Here is a 24,242-nt window from a genome sequence, read left to right as displayed (position 1 = left end):
ACGAAACAGACAACGAAACCAAGGAGCCATCCATGCGGCGCAGCAGTTCCGGGTCCTTTGCCTGTTCCCTGGGGGTAGGCTGACAGATCCTGGGACCCAAGGACAAGACGGACCCTGGGAGCGCAGGAGCGGTCAAACACGCGTCCGGCCGCACGGTGGCGCCAAAGTCTGGTCAACGTCCTGAAATTCACTGCCCTTACATGTGGACTCAAGTAGTAATCAAAAGCTTTATGTCATCGAAGATGCTGCTGTGTAGGAAGGGTCAAAGATCGTGTACACACATGCACAGGCACACAAGTGCACAAACAAGAATACGCACACACACAAGTGCACACATACGGTTTGGCTTCCATAAAGAGTGAACATTAAATATCGGGTACTGGATTTTTACTGTAAACTTACTTAGCTTCACATATACATAGACAACAGGGCGGTCGCTAAAAGCAAACACCACGCAGGTGTTAAGCCGTGAGGTTCTTACTCCAATAACCCTAACACAAACGCCCTACCAGCAGAGAAAGCCTTAATAAATATGCAGACGAACATGATGCACAATGTGACCAGGCAGACGTGGGGCCAAGGAGCCAAGCATGTGGCTGGGCCTGGCCAGGGGACGGAGGGGCCCGGGGCTCCCTCAATGGGCTCCGCTCCACTGGGGCTGGGCAGAGGACAAGGCTTGCGAGGAAGACATACCAGGGGCTCCTGAGGCAACCCAAGTTGATGCAAGGACAGGGTCCCTGCAAGGCTAAGGCACGGTCAGGCCCCCAGACCAGAACACAGACTAGGGAGGTCCCCACGTTCTTGGCACAGATGGATCCTCCGAACAGCAGCCTGAAAGCACAGGTGATGAGACCCCAGTGAGGAAGCCAGTGAGCCAGACTGCCTGCCCTGTGTGCTGAGGGTGCTAGGAACATGGTACGGCTGCCTAGCCTGGTTACCAATGCCTGGTGGTGTGCCTCCCAGACCACCAGACAGGGTGTACGACGGGCCAGTTGTCTGAGGCCAGCAGAGTGCCTGTGACCAACTGTGGGAGACCTGGTAGGGCAAGGGAAGAGACCACAGAGCTGCTGGAGGAAAGGCCTCTCATTCCAGGCTGGAAGCCCTGCTCCAGTTCCATGTTCCTAGCCCACATGCTTGCACACCCATGCGCACACACACGCATCTATATACACGCGCCCCCCGAACATGAAGCTGCCGGTGTTTGGAAATGCATCAGGTGCATACAGAGAGGCCGGGACGAGCGTTGCAGTGGACATGCACCTGTCCCCTCTATGAGTTGTCACTTCTTCCCTCCAAATTTCCATTCTGAGCTGAAGCCACGGCTCCAGGTGCTGCCTGCACAAACTGCAAGGTCCCTGCTGTCAAAGTGGAGGTTACCGCCTGGTACACAGGGCCGTGCCCATGCCAGCCCTGCTTCCTGGTGGGCTTCACCCGACGTAGAGAAGGGGAATGTGTTCAGCGTCCACTACCAGGGTGGCTCCGACCTGAGACACACCATGGCCCCATGGTGGGCAGCGAGTTTTCGTCTGTCCTTCCAGCAAGGCGCATGTGGCCTGGCCCCAAACAGAAGATGGCGCCCACGCTGCACCTGGGAAGAGCAACTCTGGGCCAGCACGGTTGCGTCAGGGCCATCCTAGGACCATCCTCACAGAAGGCTGGCCAGGCTGGTGTTCGGTCCATTCTGGGCCTGGAACTGCACAGGGGGTGGGCCGTCCGTCCACTGCAGGTGGGGGAGGCACACAAGTGAGGGCCTGCAGGTCCTACCCCCCACGTCCAGTCAGATGACCCAGGAACTTCCTGAGGGCTCCCATGACCCCCACCCATACCGTGATGAGGTTGTGCTCAGGGAGGCTGCAGGCCTCGATGTGGTCCTGGAGTAGCTGCTGTGAGAAGTTCTGGTGCATCTGGGCGGCCTCGTGAGCATCCATGGCGTTCCCACAGGCTTTGTTCAGGTCTGGGGGTGGGCATGTCACACACCCCCAGCTCATCACTCCCTGGGCACATCACCTCCCAGACACGTCACCCCCCACCCCAACACATCATCTCCTAAGCAATGTCACCCCCCCCGCCACCTGATCCAGGCACGCTGCCCCACCCCCAGCATGTCACCCCTGGGGAGGTCATCCCCATGGGTTCTGCCCAGCAGCCCTGTACCCTGGGCAGGGCCGGGAGGAGGGGCCGCTGCCATACTCACCTCTGAGCAGAGCTGATGACCACAGCTGCACCGACATGTCCGGGATCTTGCTGGCCAGCTGCATGGCGGGCACTACCATGTTGTTACTCTCCTGTCAACCCAGAGTGGTGAGGGAGCTGAGTGGGCCAGAGGTGGAGGCAGCCTGGGACATGCCCACTGAGCCCAGCCTGGGCTGTGTCCTCCTGCTGCTGCCAGCAAACTTCTATTCCTATTTCAGAGCCCACCCTAAACGGTCCTCTCTGAAGCACTCCATGACCACTGAGGGAGCATAAGCCACTCGCGCTCCTTGCTCCCGCGGTGCCTCCTTCACAGCCCCCCTCAGAGCCTGGGTGATTCGGTGCCTCTGACACAGGCATTGGCGAGTCAGCTCTGGGCCCTGATCAGGAGTAAGGCAGAAATGGAGATACAGGGGTCCTGGGGCCAGCAGGGCTGGGAGGAGCAGAACCTGTACTTCAACAAGCACCATGGGGACTTGGAGCCTGCTTGCAGGTTCGATGAGGAAACAGGCCGGATGAGACATCCTATCTCACATGGGAGCTCCTCAGTGGGGCCACCCCCATGTGTAGCAACTCTCAGAAGAGACCACTGCAGACTCCGTAGCCAGGGAGGCACCAGGAAAGGTGGACCCACTCCTGGCCCAGTGCCTGAGGGCCCCCTTGGGGCAGGGGCAGGGGTAGGTGCTCAGCTCTCCTGCTCCCAGAAGCCTCCACCTCCCCCACGAGGCCCTGCATAGGCTGTCCTTGGAGCCCCAGACTGGGAGGGGCTCTGTATTGCCCAGGTCACCTGGCCAGCGACCACGAAGCTCTCTAACCCCTGTCCCTGGCCCAGGGATGATGAGTCCAGGGAGATGCTTGAAGAACCCCACACACTGAAGCCCCACAGCTTGGGAACTCATCACGTAGAGATACAACCTTTCAAACTCCTGTGCCCCAGCTTCAGGATAACCACGGCTTCACAGGGAGACACGTCATCATTAGAGACACAAAACCAACAACTTCATGTGTCCCCCCTAGGCTGGCTCCTAGTTGTACAGTTTTTTTAAAACATCACCAAGACTCAGCACACAGAGGAGTGTGGGGAGGCCCAGGCTCACGTAGACCCAGGATGTGGCACAGGGGTCCTGCTGTCCAGAAGTCGAAGGGAGGGGGAGTCCCAGGCAGGGATGAAGGGTCCTCTCTGTGCTCAGGGATGTGTGCCCTGAGGGATCTGTCCCAGGAAACCTCACAGGACAGGGCATAAAGCAGCTTTCAAACAGAGAAAGGAGGGACAGAACCACATGGGCCCCAAACCCAGGACAGAGCCCACCCCACACCTACGTGGGGATGGGGGGCTTTGTCTCTTCTGCTCCCCGGGTTTCGGTAACAGGTATGGCACTTCATGCAATGGGAAATGCTGCAATGTTTTCTTTAACAAACCCAAGGCCCATGAAGTAGAGGAATGACTGAGCAGATGACCAAAGACACTTCAACTGGGACCTGGACATGGGACTCCCGGAGACCTGCTGGTTTAGGGGCAGGGACATGGGGTGGTTCTAGTGTGAGGGTTCAGAAACGAGGGCTTCGAGCCAGTTTGAATTGGTTCAGTCATGGCCAATGCAGCGGAACAGGAAAAATTACAGTTGAAGCCCTGGAATGGGAAACCTGGAAGAGGCGTAGTGAGCCCTTTCAGGAGTCTGATGCATGAATTTGGATTACTGGCAGGACTGCAGGAGAGCAACACACTTCAAAGCAGCATGGATGACTGCCATCTTTGAGTGGGGTAGCATTGCTTCGGATTGTGCTTAAAATCCTAGAGCAAGAGATATGGTTGCTATGCTATAAGTACCCTGCCCTCGTTTTCTAAGAAGATTAAGTTTCTAACAGCACTTCAACCTGACTTTTTCCCGTTCTGGCTACTTTACTGGTTCACTGTGACTTCAGCCGGGGTAGAGGAAACGGCATCCTGGGGCAGAGTAAAAAAAAAAAACCTGAAAATGATACAGGTGGTCCTACCCACCGTCACTGGCCTCTGCTGAGCAGGATGTGGGGGGAGAGGCGAAGATGTACTGGTACCAGGTTAGGATTCAAAACTGAGTTTGCTGGGGTCACAGGGTCCCAGCTACTCTGCACTTGGACCCCTGCCTGCCTGTGCCCCCTGTAGGAAGACAGGAGTCAGGAGCAGCTTGGGGGAGACTCCTCAAGGCGGGATTATCATGGGGGATTTGGGGGAAACCCCTGAGGGTATGCTGCGGCCCAGCAGCCACTTACCCTGTGGTTCCCCAGCACATAGAAGATGTGCCCCAGCAGCACCAGGGAGCAGGCTGTCAGCCGGTTCAGGTCCTCTGCGTTGGACATCTTCAGAGTTTCCCGCAGGAACCGTCTATGCAAGGGGACAGATGCTTAGCCTCCTCCAGGACCCCTTCCCAGCGGCCTCGAGGCCCCAAGCCCCCGGCAGATGGGATGGGGCCCTGAGGCTGGGGCAGCCTGTGGGGTGGGAAAGGGGACATAATGGGGGGGGGGCAACAGAGATGTGACACTCACTTGGCCTCATTGTAGCGTCCCTGGAAGAAGGAGAATAGCCCACGTACGTAGAAGGCAGCTGCCCGGAGGCAGTGGGAGCTGGGGAGGAGAGAAAGCAGAGAGTCAGACCTGTTCTAGGGCATGGGTCAGGGGACTGCAGCCCCCCAGTGGTCCAGAAGGGGGTGCCCCATACACTCAGCCCCAAGAGCACAGGGCAGGAGGCTGTGACGTACCTGACGGGGAAGCTGTGGTCCGGGTTGATCCTCTCCAGCAGACTGTACAGCTAGGGGTGGAAAAGCCAGTCAGGGTGTGGCAATTCTGAATGTGATGTGTTCTGCCCAAGACCTGACAGGTTACCCAGTGGTGTGGCACCCACGTGGTGGATCCGAAACAGGAAACTGTGTGCCCAAAAGAGCAAGTGGGACCAGGGGCCTGTCTGTTGAGGTTGGGGTTCTAGCTAGAAGGGACAATGAGCCCCAGAGGCTGACGGGGGTGGTGTGACTGGTGCTTTGGGACTCCTCTGGCTGCCGAACGGGGGGTTGGGGGATGAAAGTGGAGAGGGGTCCACAAGGGGTCAGCCTCTATGGACTGGATGCCTAGGTGGCAGACAGGAGAGTCAGTCCCAGATAGAGGGCTACAGGTGGTAGGTGGCATCTGGTTTTCCTGGAGGGGGGACCTCAGGGCCGGGCATCACGGCCATTGTCCAGCCTAGGCCCAGGGTGCTCCCTGCCCTGAGCACTGAGGCCCTGTAGCCTTGACAACTCCCTGAAATACAGCAGCAGCCCTGGGTGGACACGGCACTGTCTTCGGTGGGGCTCCTCCCACCTGGAGGCTGCCCTCATGCCCAATGCCTGGGCTTTGCTGAGCCTGCTATGCCGGGACAGCCTACACAGGAGGTCGAGAGGCAGCAAACACGAAGCATGTCACCTACTACCTCTTGGTGCCTGTTTCCTTCCCGGATGTACACACTCGCCAGGTTGGTGACAATGAAGGCCCACAGCTCCTGGTGGTTGGTGAGCTGGAGGGAGACGTAGTGTCAGGCTGGCCATACTAGAGCCAAGCCTCTGAACCCACAACAACACAGTGCTCACTTCTCATCATAAAGCCACCAGCTGCGTCTGGAAAATGAGACACCCAGCAAAACTAGCCGCCTTATCTCCCCATCCGGACAGGCTTCTCTGATGGTCCCGGGGGGTTCTTTCCCTGGCTGCGCCACCTCCTGACAGACCTGCAGAGGTGCTGCCCGTCACACCTCTCTGTGTGGCGTGGGGGCCCTGGGGTGCACACCGTGGGGGGTCTTGGTGGAGAAGGGGGCGGTGTGATGAGAGCAGGCACAGCCATTTGTGGGAGCAGAGAAAGGAAAGCAGGGAATGGTCATGAGGCACCTGGGAGCTGCAGGCATGGCCAGGATGGGTGGAACAAACCCACCGAAGACTGAGGGTCAGGGAATGGTCACCACCTGGCCCAGGAGCTGAGGGCAGGGAGGGTGCGGAGGGTTCTGATTCGGCCAGGGAAGGCAGTGCAAATCCACTAGGGGGGAGGAGCACAAAAGGAGGGGTCGTAGGGGGGTGCCCACGTTGGCTGTGCTACCTGCACTACAGGGCCTAAAGCCCCCACCACCACCCTGGCCAGTGGTGGGGATGGCAGCACCTGGCCACGCAGAGGAACATGGGTGAAGGGGCCCTGAGACGTGCAAGAGGCAGACAGTCAGGCCTCTTGATGGGCCTAGCCACAACACTTGGTCCAGACGTTAGGGCACAAGTGGACAGTGCCTCGGTGGTGTTAGCTCAGTCACTCCCCAGGAGGCGGTTTTGTGGTGGGAGGGAACCCCCCTCACACAAGCAAACCCAGGAGCCCTTGCTGCCCCTGGGTTGTGTGGCTGGTGTGGGGTTGGGCAGACCTGGTTGAGCTCCAGCTCCGACCCTCATCATGGGATAGCTTTAGGCAGGTGCCCCAAGCCCACTGAGAGGACCCAGGCTTCCAGCTAAGGAACAGACTACACCAGCAGGCAGGTCTGGGGGCTGAGCAGGCAGCCCTGGTAGAGCCTGGCCTGTCTGTACAGCTGCACTGGGGTCCCACCACATCTGCCTCCCTGGTCATGTCCCATACCACCATGCCCTTAAGTACTGGGCATCACTGCCAGCATGTCCAAGCCCCGTCCCAAAAGGAATAAGGAATTTGAGCCATTTCTGGTACACACAGAAGCAGCATGGGCCCCTCCACAGAAAGTCCCAGGAGAACAGTGTGTTCCTGCCACAACCAGCATTAGGCCCAACCCACGAATCTGCCATGCCTGCCACGGCATGGCATGGATGATCCCAGTACCATTACTGCCGTCACCCTTGACCGCCCCTTACCCGCAGGGCTGTGGTGAACTGGGCCTCTGCATTGTCCATACAATTCACTGAGACGCAGTACAGGCCCTGGAAGGGAGGGTTGCATGTCAGAATGCAGCCATGGATGTTCTAGATTTCGCCAGAGCAGGGCGGGTGGCTGCACTCACCAGCAGCGTGTGCAGCTGTGCTGCGTGGTTGGAGAAGAGCCGCGGGGACTGCTGGCACAGCTGGCAGACCTGGGAGATCTGGGGGGAGGGGCAGTGGCATCACATGGGCTGGCCTTCCCCGTACTCGCCTGCTCAGAAGGAGTGGGGTGGAGGGCTGTTGTCAGACGACCCCCACCCTGAGCATGCAAGTTCTGGCGACAGGGCTGTCAGCCTCTCTAAGACTCCTCAGTCAATATGTCCACAGGGCGTGACCTGTCGAATTTCCCAGGTGATGCCCTAAGGCCAGGCCCGCCCCCCAACCCCTCCCCAGCCCACCTCCTGCAGAGCAGTGGCCTTGTGCCCTGTGACGAGCCGGCACATGATGATGTGCTCCAGCAGGATCACTTGGAAGGAGGACAGGATAGGGCTGCAGTCGAGCACTGGGAGGAGAGAAGCCGGCGGCACGAGGTGAGTGTGGGGTGGGCACAGGGGTGATCACGGGGAGGGCATGGGGGCTGGTGGGCCTGGACACCTCTGCCCCGTATCCCGCCTGCAGACCCTGCTCATGCAGCTCTCCTGCCCCTACCCCACTCCTGACTCAAACCCCATGACAACGGCCACCAAGGAGGAACCACATCCCCATGTCCAGGGAACATGTGGGGTCCTGGTGGGTGCTCCCTCACTCCTGCCCAGTGCTCAGGACACAAGGTCCAGTCAGAGAGGTGGCTGGGGGTGCAGGCAGCAGTGGAGACCCTGGGAGACTGGAGGACGGTGTCCATAGGGCCCCGTGGCAGCATGGGTCCTCAGTTTCCACAGGACGGCATTAGGGAGCTGAGGAGTCTGTAAGAGCCCCAACTTGCAGAGACCCTGGCCTCAGCTTGGACCCCGCCAATTTCACGATGCTAGCAGTAAACAGCAAAAGCGACTGCTGCCTGCTCTAGAGGAGCCCACTCACCCCACTGAGCAGGGACGCCCGGTGCCCCCTCAGGTGCCGCCCCACCTGGCCCCCACAGGCACACACGGCTGGGACACCTCCAAGGCGCCCGTATGCTGCTGACTCACTCTTGAGCTTCTCCAGCTGCATGAGGGCCTTGTCTGTGTACTTCTGCGCCTTCTCCAGGTAGCCAGCCTGCATGGAGTGCATCACGGTCACCTGCGACAAGAGCAGGTGGCGTCATGGGGGCCTGTGCATCTGTGCCCGCAGGCTGGGCGGCACTCACCAGGTAGACGAGCACGCACATGTGCTCCTTGGGCAGCCAGTGGAAGAGGTCGGCAGGGTTGCTGGGTAGGATCTCATCATCGTGCAGTGTGGAGATGGTCTGGATGCATTGCTGCAGCTGCTTTAGGCACGGCTTCACGCTCTTCACCTGGGCGAGGGACAGGGCACACCTGAGCCTAAAGCTGAGACGTGTGATTCTGAGCCTGGCACACCGGAACCCCCACATCTGAGCTGCCAGCCCACTGCCCTGCTGAGCCCCCTAACTAGTGCCTCTCAGCAGGCACGTGATGCTCCTCAGACCTGCCTTCCCTCCCTGGCTCCCCTTCCCTCTTCCCAGGAGTCCCCTGCCCTCCTTTGCTGTGTCCTATGTCCTGCAGGAACCCCCGGGTCCAGGTGGGTCACCCTGGCAGGAACACACCTGCTGCCCAGCCAGGCCATGGCATGACACAGAAGCCTGGGAGAAGCATCCCCACAGAGCCCATGCGAACCTTGGCCAGGAGCTGGGGGTTAGTCTCAGCGGTAGGAAGAGGCCTCTAGACCCAGACTCCTGCAGGTGACGTGGTTTGTGCAGGAGTCCTCGTCTGAGGGCCCATAGTCCACAGCACCCATGAGGGACAACACATGGCCTTAAGCCATGGGGGCAGGGCACATCCCTGGGGGAGGGGCACGCATATGGCTGGCCCATAGGTGGGCAGCCACTCACATGGTCAAAGTGCTAAGAATGCACCTTTCACAACCACACAGAGGACAATGGCTTGGACTTGGGCTCACTGACCACACCAACCCCTACCCTGAACCTACAGTTGTCACCAGACAGACAAGGAAAAGATGACAGAGTGAGCATGGCTGAGCATAGGGGAGCCCAGACGACAGACACATCTCTGACAAGCAAAGTGATCCAGCAGGGTGCAGCATGTGCCAAGACCCCAGGGTGGACAGGGGAGCCAGCAGACATTAATGCTGAAGACACACCTTGGTGTATACCCCTCTATGGAGCAGCCCGGCCCCACGCTTGAGGCAGCACACACCTGCCCAGCGTCCAAGTAGTGGGTCACTTGCAGCACCAGGAAGAAGACCCGCAGTGACTCCTTCTGGATGGGGTTCCCCTGCCAGTTCTCGACGATCTGCCCACACAGCGTCAGCAGCGGGTGGACCTCCTGCAGCTTCCGCTCCATCAGGAGCAGCTGGGGGAACGCACATGTCCTGGGGCCCCATGTGGGGAGGGTGCCATGCCACCACAGCAGGGCTCTGCAGCCCCAAGTCCCCAAGGTACAGGTGGAGCTCAGAGAGGAGGACATACTGCCCAGATCATGGGCTTGGGAGCAAAACTAGATAGAACTGGGCCCATAGGTTCCAAGGCCCGCTCCTTCCCCTGCACAACCACCCCCTAGAACCTGAACCTCAACTCTGTACCTGGGCAGGGCCCAGGGACCTTGCCCTCACCTCCGTGTTGTCAGCCATACCTGCAAGCTGTGCCCAGACTCACTTACCATCCCTTTGCTGAGCAGGAACAGTGCCCTGGAAGAGAGAGGGAGGGAGTCAGGTCCCAGGAGGACATGGCCTCCTAGGACCACCATGCCCCCAACGTACACTGGAACCTCACAAGTGGCAACAGATCCCACTGTTCACCAAGGAGGCTGACATTGTCTACAGGACTCCTGGGTTTTGTCCTGTTTTTATTTGCTTTCTTTGCACAGTTAGGCCCTTCCCGTGGGCTCCACCCTCACCATCCCGCAGCCTCCTATGCCCCCCTTTCCTGCCTGTGACTGGCCCTGGTTCCACTCAGGGTCTTCTGGGAACTAAGAGATGACCTGTGAGGCCCTGCCAGGCCAGCAGCCATCACACTGCCCACTACCTCTGTCCTCAGGTGGTTAGGTTGGGGAGACATCTTCTGTTGTCCCTTTTAACCCTCCTTGTACTTTCCATGTGAACGTGCACCACTTCCACCAGTAACAGACACGGTAACACAAAAGCACATCAAGGGAAGTTTGGAAAACAATAGCAATAATAGGGGTGGGCAGCCCTGCCTCCCCAAGCTATACAGGTGCTTCAGTGCCTTAGTGGAATTCAGGCAGTTGTGCTGCAGGTAGGCCCCCCATCCTGTTTACTCTGGGCTGTATGCTGACTGGCTCTGCTGGCCACTGTGTGTTCTTGGGCAGGTGGCTGCACCTCTCTGAGCCTTTCCTCATCCCAGGGCCACTTTGCAGGGTGTTCATCCTACACACAGAGAGCGGCTCACAGAGGATGACGAAGCTCCAACCCACACCCAGCACGTCCAGAGGCTCAGGGCTCAGGCTATTGAGGGCTGCTTGGGGAAGGATGCAGAGACCCATGTTGTCTGTGCTCCACTGACAGGCCAGCTTCCAGGGCACTGCACTCAGGGAGGAAGGCCCATAGGCCCTGGGGAGTCTCTGTCCCACCTTTACTTACATAGACCCCCACCCAGAACCCTGGTGCACACAGAATTAAGACAGCACCGCTTGAGCTGCTCACCTCAGAGGACTTTCCTGTTTGAGGGAAAGACACAGGTAGGAGGCCCTCACAGAGTGTGCACAGTAAATGCCAGCCGGCCTCCAAACCCTGACCCTTCCCCCTTACCAGGGCCACCAACTTCTAGACGGCCTGAGCAGTTCTGTGCACAATGGGAACATTCTCCCTCTTCCTCCTGCCTGTATGCAAAAGCCCTGTGGTATCCCCTGCACAGTGTCCTGACATTATTTACAGGAACTTGTGAAGCCACTGGGGCTGCACATCCCAGACCCTGCTCGTACCATGGACACATCTGCGTGACGAGGCAGGCAGCACGGCACACTGTTTGCATGTCATTTAGTTAGAAACGCTAGAAACATTGTAGGTCCCAGCACGTGAGGCACACCAGCCATGCCTCACCCTCAGAGCCCACATCAAACTCGTCTACTCCAAGAATCTACAGGCGGAAGGCCTTGAGCAATGTCCATCTGCATGCCTCTCATCTCCTCACACTGAAGTTCCATCTGTCTGTCTTCCAGGAGTGAGGAGGAAGAGCAGGGGGTGCGTACCGTGTGTACTCGGACCCCACCACGCGGGCGTACTCAGCCCCCACGCCCAGCAGGTCACAGGCCGACACTAGGTCCTTCTCCAGTGTGTGCAGTTGCTGAAAGTAGATGGTGCAAACTTTGGCTCCCAGGAGCTCTGCTTCACACAGAACACCTGACAGCCATGAGCTAACTGCTCTGTCAGCAAGAAGCTGGAACCCCCTGCGTCTCAACAAACCTCCTCAGCATCAGCTCTGAGCGGTACTAATCAAATGGTCTCCTCAGTGCTGCTTTTGGCCCAGAACTCTGGTTGCCTACAGTGTACATCACCACACCCAAGGCTGCACAGGGCCAGTGGTGCATGCACACAGTTGTGTGCCCCTCAGGGTCACTGTGGGAGTCAGTTACTCACCACAGCCAGAGAAGCAGTGGCACCCCAGGGCATCCTGGGCCCACAAGAAGGGAGTCCTCAGGGTCAACGTCATCCTTCCAGGCTGAGGGCAAAAGGACGCCCATGCCTGCTTCCTGCAGTAGAGCAGGGCTGTAGCCATGGTGGGGACTGGAGGTGGACAGGGTGGGCAGTGGTATGGCCGAATGCCCCCCGGCACTCACCAACAGCACGGCCTTCAGCAGGCAGCTTACCCTGCAGCCCAGTGCTCCTCTTGCACTCGGCACAAAGGAGCGTGGGAAAATCGGGTGAGGTGCTGTGGGCGCAGACCCAAGGCAGGCCTGGACATAACCAGAGCTGGGAGTGGGACACAGTGTAGGAGTGGCCTTGGGAGCCCATCAGAACCCAAGAAGCCAGACCTGGTGGGGTGAGGGGCCCCCCTGTGGGGGCCTCCCAGCTCAGGGTCTACTAGCTGAGGTAATAGGCAGGTGTCAGGGCTGTCATGGAGGGCTAGCTGGGTTGGGGGTAGGGGGAGCGCCTGAGGGTTTCTAGTGGGGTTGGCAGAGGGGTTGCAGGCCACCAGAAACGGGTGCCCAAGGGAGACCATGCAGAGCGCGGCAGAGCCAGGCCAGGACAGCCCACCCCTCACTTTGTGCACATGTCCTTCCTCCCTGGTCGCTGGTCCCCTCCTGGCAGTCCTGGAGGTCCAGCACTTTGGAATGCTGCCAGCTCCACCTGCAGCTCCGTGGGGCTCCAGGAGTCTCAGTCTCACCGAGGTGGAGCATCAGTGCAGCTCTTAAAACACACAGCTCCAGAGAATATGCCCAGAGAGTGAGCCCAGGCCTCACGGAATGGCCAGGAGGGAGGGACGTGAAGAGCCCAGCAACCACAGAGCTTGCTGTAGCCCTTGGACAGCTGCCTGAGTGCCACAGAGCTCTGTGCCCAAGGATGGAGGCTGGGGGCTCTGTCCTCAGGCCCAGCGCCATGGTCCTGTCCCCCTGATCCCCACGTGCCCCAGCCCCCACATACCCTGGCCCCAGCACTCACAGCGAGCTGGAAAAGCAGGCGGCAGTGCCAGTACGGTGTCTGCTGTGAGATCTGGATCGCTTTCCGCAGGAGGGGCTTTGCTGCGTCCACAGAATTCTGAAAGGAAAGACTGGAGTTTGGCCAGCCCAGTTCCCTCACACAGCTTCCAAGGCCCAGCAGCCGCCACTGCGTGCTCATCAGTGGCCCCTGGGCTGCCAGTTTACTTCATCAAAAGAGAGAGAGAGATGTTACTAGAATCACTGGCTGGGAAGTTTTTGTATCACTCTTAAAGTAACTTCTCATCCAACTTCACTGATTTCAGTTCAAAATTGTGAATAGTCAAATCAGGTGACAGGTCCCATTGTTCTCACTCCTTGAACACAGAGGTGCCAACCACAGAGGTGCTGGCCAGGAGCAAGGAGTCCCGCACCCCTTCTACCACCTAAGCCACCCCGCGTGTTCTTGTTTGAAGGAAGGCAGGCAACTTTCAGCTACAGCTGAAACCAGGAACCAGGTTGAGAAGGCACAGGAAGTAGCCTTCGGGCTGTGAACTTTGGCAGACAGCTTCCCAGACCCTTGTGTGAGGTACCCTCAGGTCTTAAAATGGTCTTGAGAGCTCTGGCTTGCTGCTGGGCCTTCCCTACTGCGGGAGAGAAATGCTTTGGTTCTGGAAACCTTAGCACATTCTTACCTCCTGACAGTACAATTCAGACAACAGGCTCGCTGCTTCAAACTTGACGTCCTCAAACTGTGGGACCTGTGAGGTCTGGTTAAGGAACAGCAAGCTGTGCAGACGTTGGTATAGAGAGCACAACATGGGGTCCCTGTGAGGTGACCTGCACTGCTGGGGCTCTGAACTCAGAGTCTACATGTGCGTTGGTGTCTGGGGCTTGCGACAGCCAGAAGCTGAACCAGCTGCGGGGATACCACCGGCCTTAATGGGCAGCCTTGGGCTGGCCAGGAGGCTCTGGGTGGCCTGGTGGACAAGGCCAAGCATGCATGCATTGTCTGGTAGACCCAGGTGTACAAGATATTCTCGTACCCAAACAAGAAAAGGATACTTGCTGTGATATCAACCACTGAAAGAAAAGGAAAAAAGGATTAGTTCTCAGCCAAGCTGCCAGTGCCTAGCCTGGCTCCATTCTGAGGTGGACGCAGGCTTTGCTGCCACCAGAGGCACCGAGGTGCTCTGGGGAAGCAAGGGTGTTGGCTCTGCCCACGAGGGCACACTTCCTTCCTACTCAGGGGCTGAAACTGAAGCTACAGACCATTCAGGTGACACCTCAGGGGGTGAGGATGAGTATTTGCCTCCCTGACACCAGGGGAGGGGCTGACGGTCAGAGAGGGGGCTTCCTGTCTACCAGGCACCCACCCCTTGCCTGCTGGGGCTGCTGCCTGAGCAAGGGGCCAGTACAGACAGCTGCAGGTGAGAAGGAATTCCGAGGTTGGTCTGGCCCAGTCTTTGCACTCTAATTTCCCTAAGTGTGTGCTACAGACAGGCCTCCTCAGACACATACAAGCAACTAGTGACAGCTGGGAGGGTGTGCTGAGGGGGCCTGAAAAGGGGAGGGAGGAGTTGCTAGCAGGAGCAGTGTGGGCAGAGTCCTGAGGTGGGAAGAGCATCACAGCCACAGGGTGCCAGTCAGCAGCCTGGGGTGGGGGTGGGGTGGGGTGGGGGGAGGGAATCACCAAGGCCTGCGCTCCCCACACCATCTCTCTGGACAACTCCTGCTCCACCTGAGGGACCTGTGCGCCAGAGAGGATTCCACGTGTGCACACGGCTGTGCTGCGCGGGCAATCAAGCCCCGCACCTTGCCCACCTCATGTCTGCCAACCCCTCACCCCACAAGAGCCCTGGCATTGCTGGAAGGTGGACACAGAGACGAAGGAAAGAACCAACCATCCCAGCGTCTGAAGGGAGCATGAGTAACTGTGTGTGGGGAGCCAAGTAGCAAAGACATGGTGAGAAGGCCCCAAGAGATAAGAGACCTGTGTGCAAATGGGGAGGTGTTGGCACTGGGGGTTGGGCCTGGGAGGCCGACAGGTCTCACCATGGCTCGTACCCCTGGCTTTGGGTCAGACCCCCCAACACCACCCCTGGAGTCTGTCCAGCCCCCCTGGGGTGGGGGCGGGGCCAGGTGAGAAGGAGACTCCAGGTGGCTGTGGCAAGAGTGTGCATGGGAGAGAGGAGGAGGCAGAGACTGCATCCTGGAGGCGGCTGTGGCCAGAGAGGGAAGCTAGAGGGGCCTCCTTTGGGAAGGACAGTCCTGATAGGTGCCCGTTAGAGCACAAAGTGAAGAGAGAGCCCAAGGCACATGAGAAAGCACCTCCTACACCAGAGCTGGCTCTAAGTTGCCCTGAGCCCAGCGCAGGGATGAGATGGGCTGTCACAGACCTACCCACTCATGGCCCGTGGAGCCAGTCCTGGGGACACCTTCAGTCCGGCCATATAGCTAACGCCGAAGCCAGGCCTGGGGACACCAAGGGTGCAGCTATGTAGCTGATGCTACCCCCACAGACATATGCAAAGAGACAAAGGGAACTTTCACTTCAGGTCTGTGGCCAGCAGGGAACCCCTGCCCAGCACAGAGCTGTGGACGGTGATGATGGTGGGCTTCAGAGGATGAGCTCTGCCTCTGCGGCCTCAGGAGTATAGCTGTACCCTCCTCCTTATGAAGCTTTGCCTGTGCCCACAGAGCTCCAGCCTATGAGGGCCGGCAGAGTTCTCCTTGTCGCAATAGCTTTGTGTTCCTTTTCCTCCTGAGGCTCTGAGAGGCCAACACCTACTTGGTAGACATCAGTGGAGCCTGGCTCCCTCCTGACCCACGGACACTTCTTCTGAGCAGACGTGTCTGCTGGTGACCAGCCTCCTCCTTCCTGGCAGCCCCCTCACTTCCTGGAATATGGTGGAAGAATTGTCTCTTATGAAGGGAGAGGCCCTTAATGACCCTGGACAAGACTGGGAGTGACTCACTCAAGTCCCAAGGCCCAACCTTCCAGAAGGCCTCATATGACAGGTGACCATGAGCCCCTTAGGGCATGCATAGATGGCCCAAGCCTCTCGGAACTGTCAGGGCATGACAGGTGATCCTGGTCCCCTCTGGTCTCTCAGGGTACGCACAGGGGACCACAATCCCCTCAGAACTCTTAGGGCGTGCACAGGTGACCCTGGCCTCTCAGGGCATGGGAGGGCCAGGGCAGCACCCTCATGACTGTTGGGCTTAGGCTAAGCATGTCTCAAGGCTGCTAGTACCTTGAAACCAAGGTGGCTTTTTTAAAAATCAGGTTTTTGGCAACAAAACTGCATATGAAATGGCAATTGATTGGGATGCCCCTAGATGGGCGCCTAGCTTTTGGGAGCATGGGCTCCAAGGGTCTGAGCCTGCTCGCCTCTCTCTGGCTTGCTGGGGGCTACGTGGGGCCCCCAGTGAGTGGGAAGTGGGCTACCTCATAGGTATATGATGTGGTACCCTACACAGCAGGAAGGTCTCGGTGACACCAAAGCGATTCTCAGGCTGGAACAGGAGAACAGGCACCTGGGGAGGGGCATAGAGGTTAATAGGCCTCACATGCCCAAGTCCAAGGGTTAGGAGGGCAAGCATGAGAAAGGTGGAACTGAAAGCTGGAGGAAGCAGGATCTTCGCTCCAAGAAAACACTCTGACCTTCAAGGACCCTGAAGGAGGAAGGATGCTGTCTGCCTGTGCTGAGTGGGGTATCTCAGCGTTGGCTTCTCGAGCCTTAAGAAGGAAAAGGGGAGTTCAACATTAGAGAAACAATCAATGTAACCCATCACATAAATAAAAGACAAGAACCACATGATCTTATCAATTAATGCAAAAAAGGAATTTGACAAAGTCCAGCACCCATTCATGATAAAAAAAAAAACTCTCAGAAAAATAGGAATAGAAGGAAAATTCCTCAACATAATAAAAGGGATTCATACAAAGCCAACATCATCCTAAACGGAGAGAGTCTGAACGCGTTCGCGTTAAGAACCGAAACCAGAAGAGAAAGCCCTTTATCACCTCTTATTCAACATTGTGCTGGAAGTCCTAGTCAGAGCAATTAGTTAAGAAAAAAAAATAGCGAGCATCCAAATTGGTTAGGAAGAATTAAAACTGTCCCTATTTGCAGATGATATGATCTTATACACAGAAAACCCGCAAAGAATCTACAAGAAAACTACTAGAACTAATGGAAGAGTTCAGCAAAGTATCACGTTACAAGGTACAAACATACAAAAGTCAGTTGGATTCTTCTACACCCACAAAGAGAACTTCGAAGAGAAAATCACCAAATCGATATCATTTAGAATATCCCCCAAGAAAATAAGACACTTAGGAATAAATCTAACCAGAGACGTAAAAGAACTATATGAAGAAAACTACAAAACACTACTGTAAGAAACCAAGAGACCTACATAAGTAGAAAAACATACCTTGCTCGTGGATAGGAAGACTCAACATTGTGAAAATGTCAGCTCTACTTAAAGCAATCTACAGATACCATGCGATCTCAATCCAAATTCCAATGACATTTTTTAATGAGATGGAGAAACAAATCACCAACTTCATATGGAAATGCAAGAGGCCCCAGGTAAGTAAACCATTACTGAAAAAGAAGAACAAAGTGGGAGGACTTACACTACCTGATTTTAAAAACAGAACAGCCCGGTACTGGTACAACAACAGATACACAGACCAAAACCAAAAAACCAAACTCAGTGCTGTCGAGTTGATTCCGACTCATAGCGACCCTACAGGACAGAGTAGAACTGCCCCATAGAGCTTCCGAGGAGCGCCTGGTAGATTCAAACTGCCGGCCCTTTGGTTGGCAGCCGTAGCACTTAACCACTATGCCACCAGGGTTTCCCCGACAAGACTACCTAGCATTAATCCAAAAAACACAAAAATAATAAATGCTGGAGAGGTTATACAGCTCCTGGAACAGTTATATACAGCTGGTGGGAATGTAAAATGATAAACCACTTTGGAAATTGATTTGGCACTTCCTTAAAAAGCTAGAAACAGAAGTAGCAAACAATCCAGCAGTCCCGCTCCTTGGAACGTATCCTAGAAAAATAAGAGCCTTCACACGAATAGATATATGCACACCCATGTTCACTGCTGCACCGTTCACAATAGCAAAAAGTTGGAAACAACTTAGATGCCCATCAACGGACGAATGGATAAACAAATTATGGTATATTCACACGATGGAATACTATGCAATGATAAAGAACAATGACAAATCCGCGAAACATTTCATAACATGGAGGAATCTGGATGGAATCATCCTGAGTGTAATTAGTTGCAAAAGGACAAATATTGTATGAGATCACTATTATAAGAACTCAAGAAATAGCTTAAGCAAATATTTTTTGATGGTTATGAGGATGTGGAGGGAGGGAGAGAGGTATTCACTACTTAGGTAATAGACAAGAACTATTTTAGGTGAAGGGAAAGATAACACACAAAACAGGAGAGGTCAGCAGAACTGGACTAAACCAAAAACAAAGAAGTTTCCTGAATACAACCGAACACTTTCAAGGCCAGAGTGGCAGGGGCTAGGGTCTAGGGACCATGGTTTCAGGGACATTTAAGTCCATTGGCATAATAAAATCTATTAAGAAAACATTCTGCATCCCACTTTGGTGAGTGGCATCTGGGGTCTTAAACGCTAGCAAGTGGCCACCTAAGATGCATCGATTGGTCTGAACCCACCTGGAGCAAAGGAGAATGAAGGACGCTAAAGACACAAGGTAATCATGAGCCCAAGAGACAAAAAGGGCCACATAAACCAGTGACTACATCAGCCTGAGACCAGAAGAATTAGATGGTGCCCGGCTACAACTGATGACTGCCCTGACAGGGAACACAACAGAGAATCCTTGATGGAGTAGAAGAACAGTGGGATGCAGCCTCAAATTCTCGTAAAAAGACCAGACTTAATGGTCTGACTGAGACTAGAAGGACCCCGTAGGTCACAGTCCCTAGACCTTCTGTTATCCCAAGACAGGAACCATTCCCAAAGCCAATTCTTCAGACAGAGATTGGTCTGGACTATAAGACAGGAAATGATACTGGTGAGGACTGAGTTTCTTGGCCCAAGTAGACACATGAGACTATGTGGGCAGCTACTGTCTAGAGGTGAGATGAGAAGGCAGAGAAAGACAGAAGCTGGCTGAAGGAACACTGGGAATACAGGGTGGAGAGGAGTGTGCTGTCTCATTAGGGGGAGAGCAACTAGGAGTACATAACAAGGTATATATAAGTTTTTGTATGAGAGACTGACTCGATTTGTAAACTTTCACTTAAAGCATAATTAAGAAGAGAAAAAAAAAAAAAGGCAAAGGATATAAACAGTCACTTCACCAAAGAAGACATTCATGCAGTTAACAGATACATGAGGAAATGCTCACTATCATTAGCCGTTAGAGAAATGCAAATCAAAACTGCAATAGATACCATCTCACCCCAACAAGGCTAGCATTAATCCAAAAAACACAAAATAATAAATGGAGAGGTTGTACAGAGACTGGAACAGTTATATAAAGGTGGTAGGAAAGTAAAATGGTACAACCACTTTGGAAATCGATTTGGTGCTTCCTTAAAAAGCTAGAAACAGAAGTACCATCTGATCTAGCAATCCCACTCCTTGGAACATATCCTAGAGAAATAAGAGCCATGACGCGAATAGATATATGCACGCCCATGTTCATTACTGCACTGTTCACAATTGCAAAAAGTTGGAAACATCCTACGTGCCCATCGATGGGCGAATGGATAAACGAATTATGGTATATTCACACAATGGAATATTACACAATAAAGAATGATGAATCCGTGAAACATCTCATAACGTGGAGGAATCTGGAAGGCATTATGCTGAATGAAATTATTCAGTTGCAAAAGGACAAATATTGTATGAGACCACTATTATAAGAACTCAAAAAAAGGTTTAAACACAGAAGAAAACATTCTTTGACGGTTATGAGGGTGTGGAGGGAGGGAATGGGGAATTCACTAACTAGATAGTAGACAAGAATTATCTTCGGTGAAGGGAAGGATAACACGCAATATAGGGGAAGTCAGCACAACTGGACTAAACCAAACACGCATAGTGTCTCGATTCCACAGTAAATATGCAAATGGCTCAGATGGGGTCGCCCACTTGAAAGGCAGGCATGAAAACAAGACAAATGTCCCAGGACCAAGGAGCCTGCACACAGCAAGAAGAACACATGATAAGGAAAGAACTGACAAAAAGGGCACACTGACAGGTCTGCAGAGCGGATTACAGACCCTCTAGCCAGGAGGTTTATGGGAGAAGTAGCCTCTCATCATCATGAACTGCTGGCTCAAGAAGCCCCAGAACAGCAGGGTTCTGACAACACACCCAAGTAGCTGTCCAACAACAGCAGAGCTGGAAGGCTCTCAGATGAGCAGCTCACGTGCACTGTAATAGAGCAGGAATACTCAGCCAACCCAGTAATGAACCAGTGGTGGTAGTGGTGGGGGTCCTGGGGTACCTGTAACCATGACTCAGATCAGGAGAAACACGTCCCCTGCCTGAGGGGACACTCAGCAGAAGTTTCTCTCTCCCTTTTTTACAAATTCAGGAGGCTTGATCAAACAGATGGGCAGGATGTTATATGTTCCTTCCCAGTAGCTTGTGACAGGCAAATGTGGTTGAAGAGGCTCTTAGAGACACTGACTTAAGCAGAATGGAAGGAAAAAAAAGAACTAACCTGATGTAAAAATATGATTACCAAGGACGTCAGGGTCTCCCAGAGAGAAAGCAAAAGACTATGAAAATAACAAGATGCTGAATATAGTACTCGGTTCAGAGATCAGTCAACTGTTTTACCTATAATACTAGTAAGTTACTACCGCCCATCAGTCAGGCTGTTGTCCTGTGGTGGCTTGCAAGTTGCTGTGATGCTAGAAGCTGTGCCACCAGTATTTCAAACACCAGGAGGGTCACCCATGGTGGACATGTTTCAGCAGAGCTTCCAGACTAAGACAAACTAGGAAGAAGGCCGGGAGATCTATTTCTAAAAATTAGCCAGTGAAACCTTATGGAGTACAACAGAACGCTGTCCAATGTAGTGCTAGGAGATGAGATCCTAGGTTGGAAGGCACTCAAACCACACAGTGCCTGCAACAATGAACTTGAGCATACCAAGGCTCGCGGAGGTGGTGCAGGACTGGGCAATGTTTTGTTCTGTTGTGCATGGGATATCCATGAGTCGGAGCCAACTCAACAGCAACTAACAACAAGTAACAAGTTAGAGAAAATTAGTCCAGTGAAGAGCAGGGAAATGGTCAAGGAGAAAAGAGTCTCAAGATCATCAAGAATTATTTACCTTAAAAAAAATTTTTTTTTTGTAATTCTGTGCCAGTTCCCTGAAAAAACAAAAAACAAAAAAACTGGTATCTCTTTGGCCATTTGCTCCTCAGAACTAGAAACCAGCAAAGCACTTCTGAAGGGAGGACATATGATTCTGTTGAGTGGCTCTGACAAAGGAAAGGAAAAGAGCTGATAGCGGCCTGATTTTGGGGAAATGCACACAGTAATAAAGAATAAAGCCTGAAGGAAGCACGCCGGTGCTATAACACAAAGGGGATCACGAAGCAGTTGATGGAGGAAAATCGCCTGGAGGACGATGTCATCTTAGCTGGAATCTAGACAAATTCCCAGCTGAGGATGTATCCAAGGGGAAGAATGGGATGTCTGGGCATAAAGCCAGTGTGAGGTGTGATGAGGAGTGTGGCTTGTGAGGAGGCACAAGGACTCAGGGTTCAATAGAACCAAGGAAGGCACCTCACAGGGATAGGGCTTAAATTATGAGTCCAAATGCCAAGCGGTGCAAAGGTAGCAACTGAGGCATGACTGTTTCTTCCAGACAGGGCTGGGGCATGAAATGGATGACTGTGACCAGGGCTGGAAAAGGGCCACCCAGCACAAGGAGGCACAAGATGGGAGCAGTGGAATTTGTTTTAACCCAGGAAGGTAGAGTGTTCAAAACAAGCACATTCATGGAAGGGGCTGGATGGGGGCCAGGCAGTCACAGCCTCCAGCCCCTATTCCTGAAGGCAGTTTCATCACAGCCCTGGGAGACCCCAAAATGACAGGTGCCATCACCCATTCCACAGTGGGTCGCCCGCAGCCACCATCCACAGCAGATGTCCTGAGCGGCTCTCTGGTATGCCCCTCACCAAGTCAGGCCTCTGCTCAAGTGTCACTCCCACAAATAGTGGATCCCTCACCGCCCCCACCAAAAATAGCTCCCATGTCAACTCTGCTCCCTCACACTGGCCCAGTTTTTTTATGGTTCTTATATCACTACCTCAGGAGTCACTGGGTGGATGCAAACGGTTAAGCACTCACCTACAAACTAATCCAGAGGCGCTTTAGAAGAAAGTCCTGGCAATCTGCTTCTGAAAGATCATAGCCTTGAAAACCCTATGGGGCATGGTTCTACTTTGAAACACATAGGGTAGCCATGAGTCAGTCAACTCAATGACAACTAACACAGAAACCATACTGACGTATTTGGCATGAAACTTGGAGACCTAAAGCCTAGGTTTAGGCCCAGTTTGGTTAATCACTTGCCGTGTAGCTCTGGGTGAATCACTTCACCTCTCTGGGTTTGCAAATTTCCTCAATCCTGAAACAAGGAAGTTAGGTCAGGTGGTGACTAAAGTCCCCTTCCAACTATCTCCTCCCAAAGACAACACACTGCCAGCAGTGGATGGGTTCAGATTCACCCCAGATCAGTAAGGTTTTATGACCTGAGTGAATTCTAGTCATGAAGCCGCCCCTCCTCTGAGGAGACCAAAGCTGGGTAAGTGGCAGAGGCAACGAGAGGCACAAGCCCAAGAGGAGTGCAGCTGGAAAGCTGATGGAAGTACTGTCCAGAGTGACAGCTGCATTCTCATGTGTTTCAAAGCATGGGGATCCTACAAGTCAAGATGAAGATGAGTGCTGCCCAAGGAAAAGGATGGATTGTGGATGGAGAAAGAGAAAGCAGGAGCTGCAAGACTCCCCTCTATAAGACAGCAACATGGAGGGGGCCCGGTGCTGAGTGACATGGTCCTGGATCCCAGCCCCCTAATTCCAATTCTTCATAGGACTGCAAAGGTCCCTGGGTGGCACAAATGGTCTGTGCTTGACTACTAACCTAAAGGTTGGTGCTTCGAACCCACCCAGTGGTGCCATGGAAAGTTACAGCCAAGATAACCCCATGAAGCCGCTCTGTTCTGTAACATATCCTTGTCGCCATGAGTTGGGATTGACTCGGTGGCAAGGTGGGTTTTTTTTTTTTTTTTTTGTATTATACGACTGAAAACTACCAGCTCCCGGACTTCTCCTCCCTATCTCCAATACCCAGCAACACAGACGGGGGTACAAGGCCCTCCAGACACGGCGAGGAGCCAGACTTCCGGGTCCAGGAGGGCACGCCCTCCTGCGTCCAGACCTCAGATTCCTAGGGGATGAATGCCTGGACTGTCATCGCGCCCCTCTGCTTGACCCTCCCCAACCCCAAGTCACTTCGAGGGGGGCAACGTCCAGGCTGATGCTCCTGAGCTGAGCCTCCAAGGCTGGAAGATGCAGAACCCACTGGGGGTGACCCTATCGCCGCCAACGAGGGGATGGAGATGGGTCCGCTTGGAAACCTGGCAACTTGGGAACTGTCACTCCTGACAGGAAGCAACCCTCCGAGTAGTCTGAAAACTTAAAACACTTCGCGACCCTTGAAGAGGCTCCGGTTAATAAGGCCGTCACCAGAGACGGAAAATAAAGAGGCGGCGGGGCGAGACCCTCGGGGCCCCTGGGAGGGTGCCGGCGTCGGGGTCTGGCAGAGGAGAGTGGGGGGTCCCGTGGCTCGTCGGGGGTCGCGACCCCGGGTCCCCGAGGGGCGGCTCGGAGCCCCCTGTCCGCCCGGGGCGCAGTCCATCAGCCCGGCCCCCGTGCCCCGCCCCCGTGGCCCGGCCTGCGCTCACCGCCTTCTCCAGGTGGCTGCGCGCCTGCTCGCTGTTCTTGGTGTGGTGGTAGAGCACCGAGCCGAGCTGCAGGTGCGTGCGGGCCTCGATGCGCTGCGGCGGCTTGAAGGGAAACACAGCCTGCAGGCAGTGCACGCACAGGCGAATCTTGGGCGGGCTGGAGGTGCGGAAGTGCTCGGCGAAGCCCAGGAGCGCCAGGTACCACGATTCGGCCGCCTCGACCTGCGCTGCCTGGGCTGCCGCCGCCTGGGCCACCGCCGCCGCCTGAGCCGCCATTTTGGCCTCCACAACAACAAGCGGCCGCCACAGGGAGGCGGAAGCAGGCCTGAGGGGCGGGGCGAGGCGTGTTCGCGGCTATCGCGAGAGCTGCCGCGCAGATTATTTTAAGCTATGTAGTTTGTATTTGGGATG

General features: G+C 54.8%; 1 protein-coding gene across 5 annotated transcripts; it reads right to left on the bottom strand.

Moving 5' to 3' along the window:
* Positions 1-1,535: 1,535 nt before the first annotated feature.
* Positions 1,536-24,126, bottom strand: MAU2 (MAU2 sister chromatid cohesion factor). 5 transcript variants are annotated; one of them, XM_023552188.2, is made up of 19 exons: positions 23,832-24,126; positions 13,883-13,900; positions 13,513-13,578; positions 12,825-12,938; positions 11,432-11,526; positions 9,884-9,911; positions 9,422-9,577; positions 8,395-8,541; positions 8,237-8,327; positions 7,511-7,614; positions 7,196-7,273; positions 7,050-7,115; positions 5,624-5,710; positions 4,926-4,975; positions 4,714-4,791; positions 4,441-4,552; positions 2,195-2,285; positions 1,827-1,954; positions 1,536-1,720 (listed from the first exon to the last, which is right to left on the bottom strand). In XM_023552188.2, exons 1-19 carry the CDS (start codon positions 24,105-24,107, stop codon positions 1,646-1,648), a joined length of 1,860 nt encoding a protein of 619 aa, XP_023407956.1. In that variant the 5' UTR covers positions 24,108-24,126; the 3' UTR covers positions 1,536-1,645. The 5 variants fall into 5 exon arrangements, with proteins under 5 accessions (XP_023407956.1, XP_023407957.1, XP_003413564.1 ...); XM_023552189.2 differs by having other exon boundaries at positions 5,627-5,710; XM_003413516.4 differs by having other exon boundaries at positions 12,843-12,938.
* Positions 24,127-24,242: the final 116 nt, after the last annotated feature.

This window comes from Loxodonta africana, chromosome 3, assembly GCF_030014295.1.
Source record: "Loxodonta africana isolate mLoxAfr1 chromosome 3, mLoxAfr1.hap2, whole genome shotgun sequence".
Lineage (NCBI taxonomy): Eukaryota > Metazoa > Chordata > Mammalia > Proboscidea > Elephantidae > Loxodonta > Loxodonta africana.
This window is presented reverse-complemented; position numbering and strand designations above follow the sequence as displayed.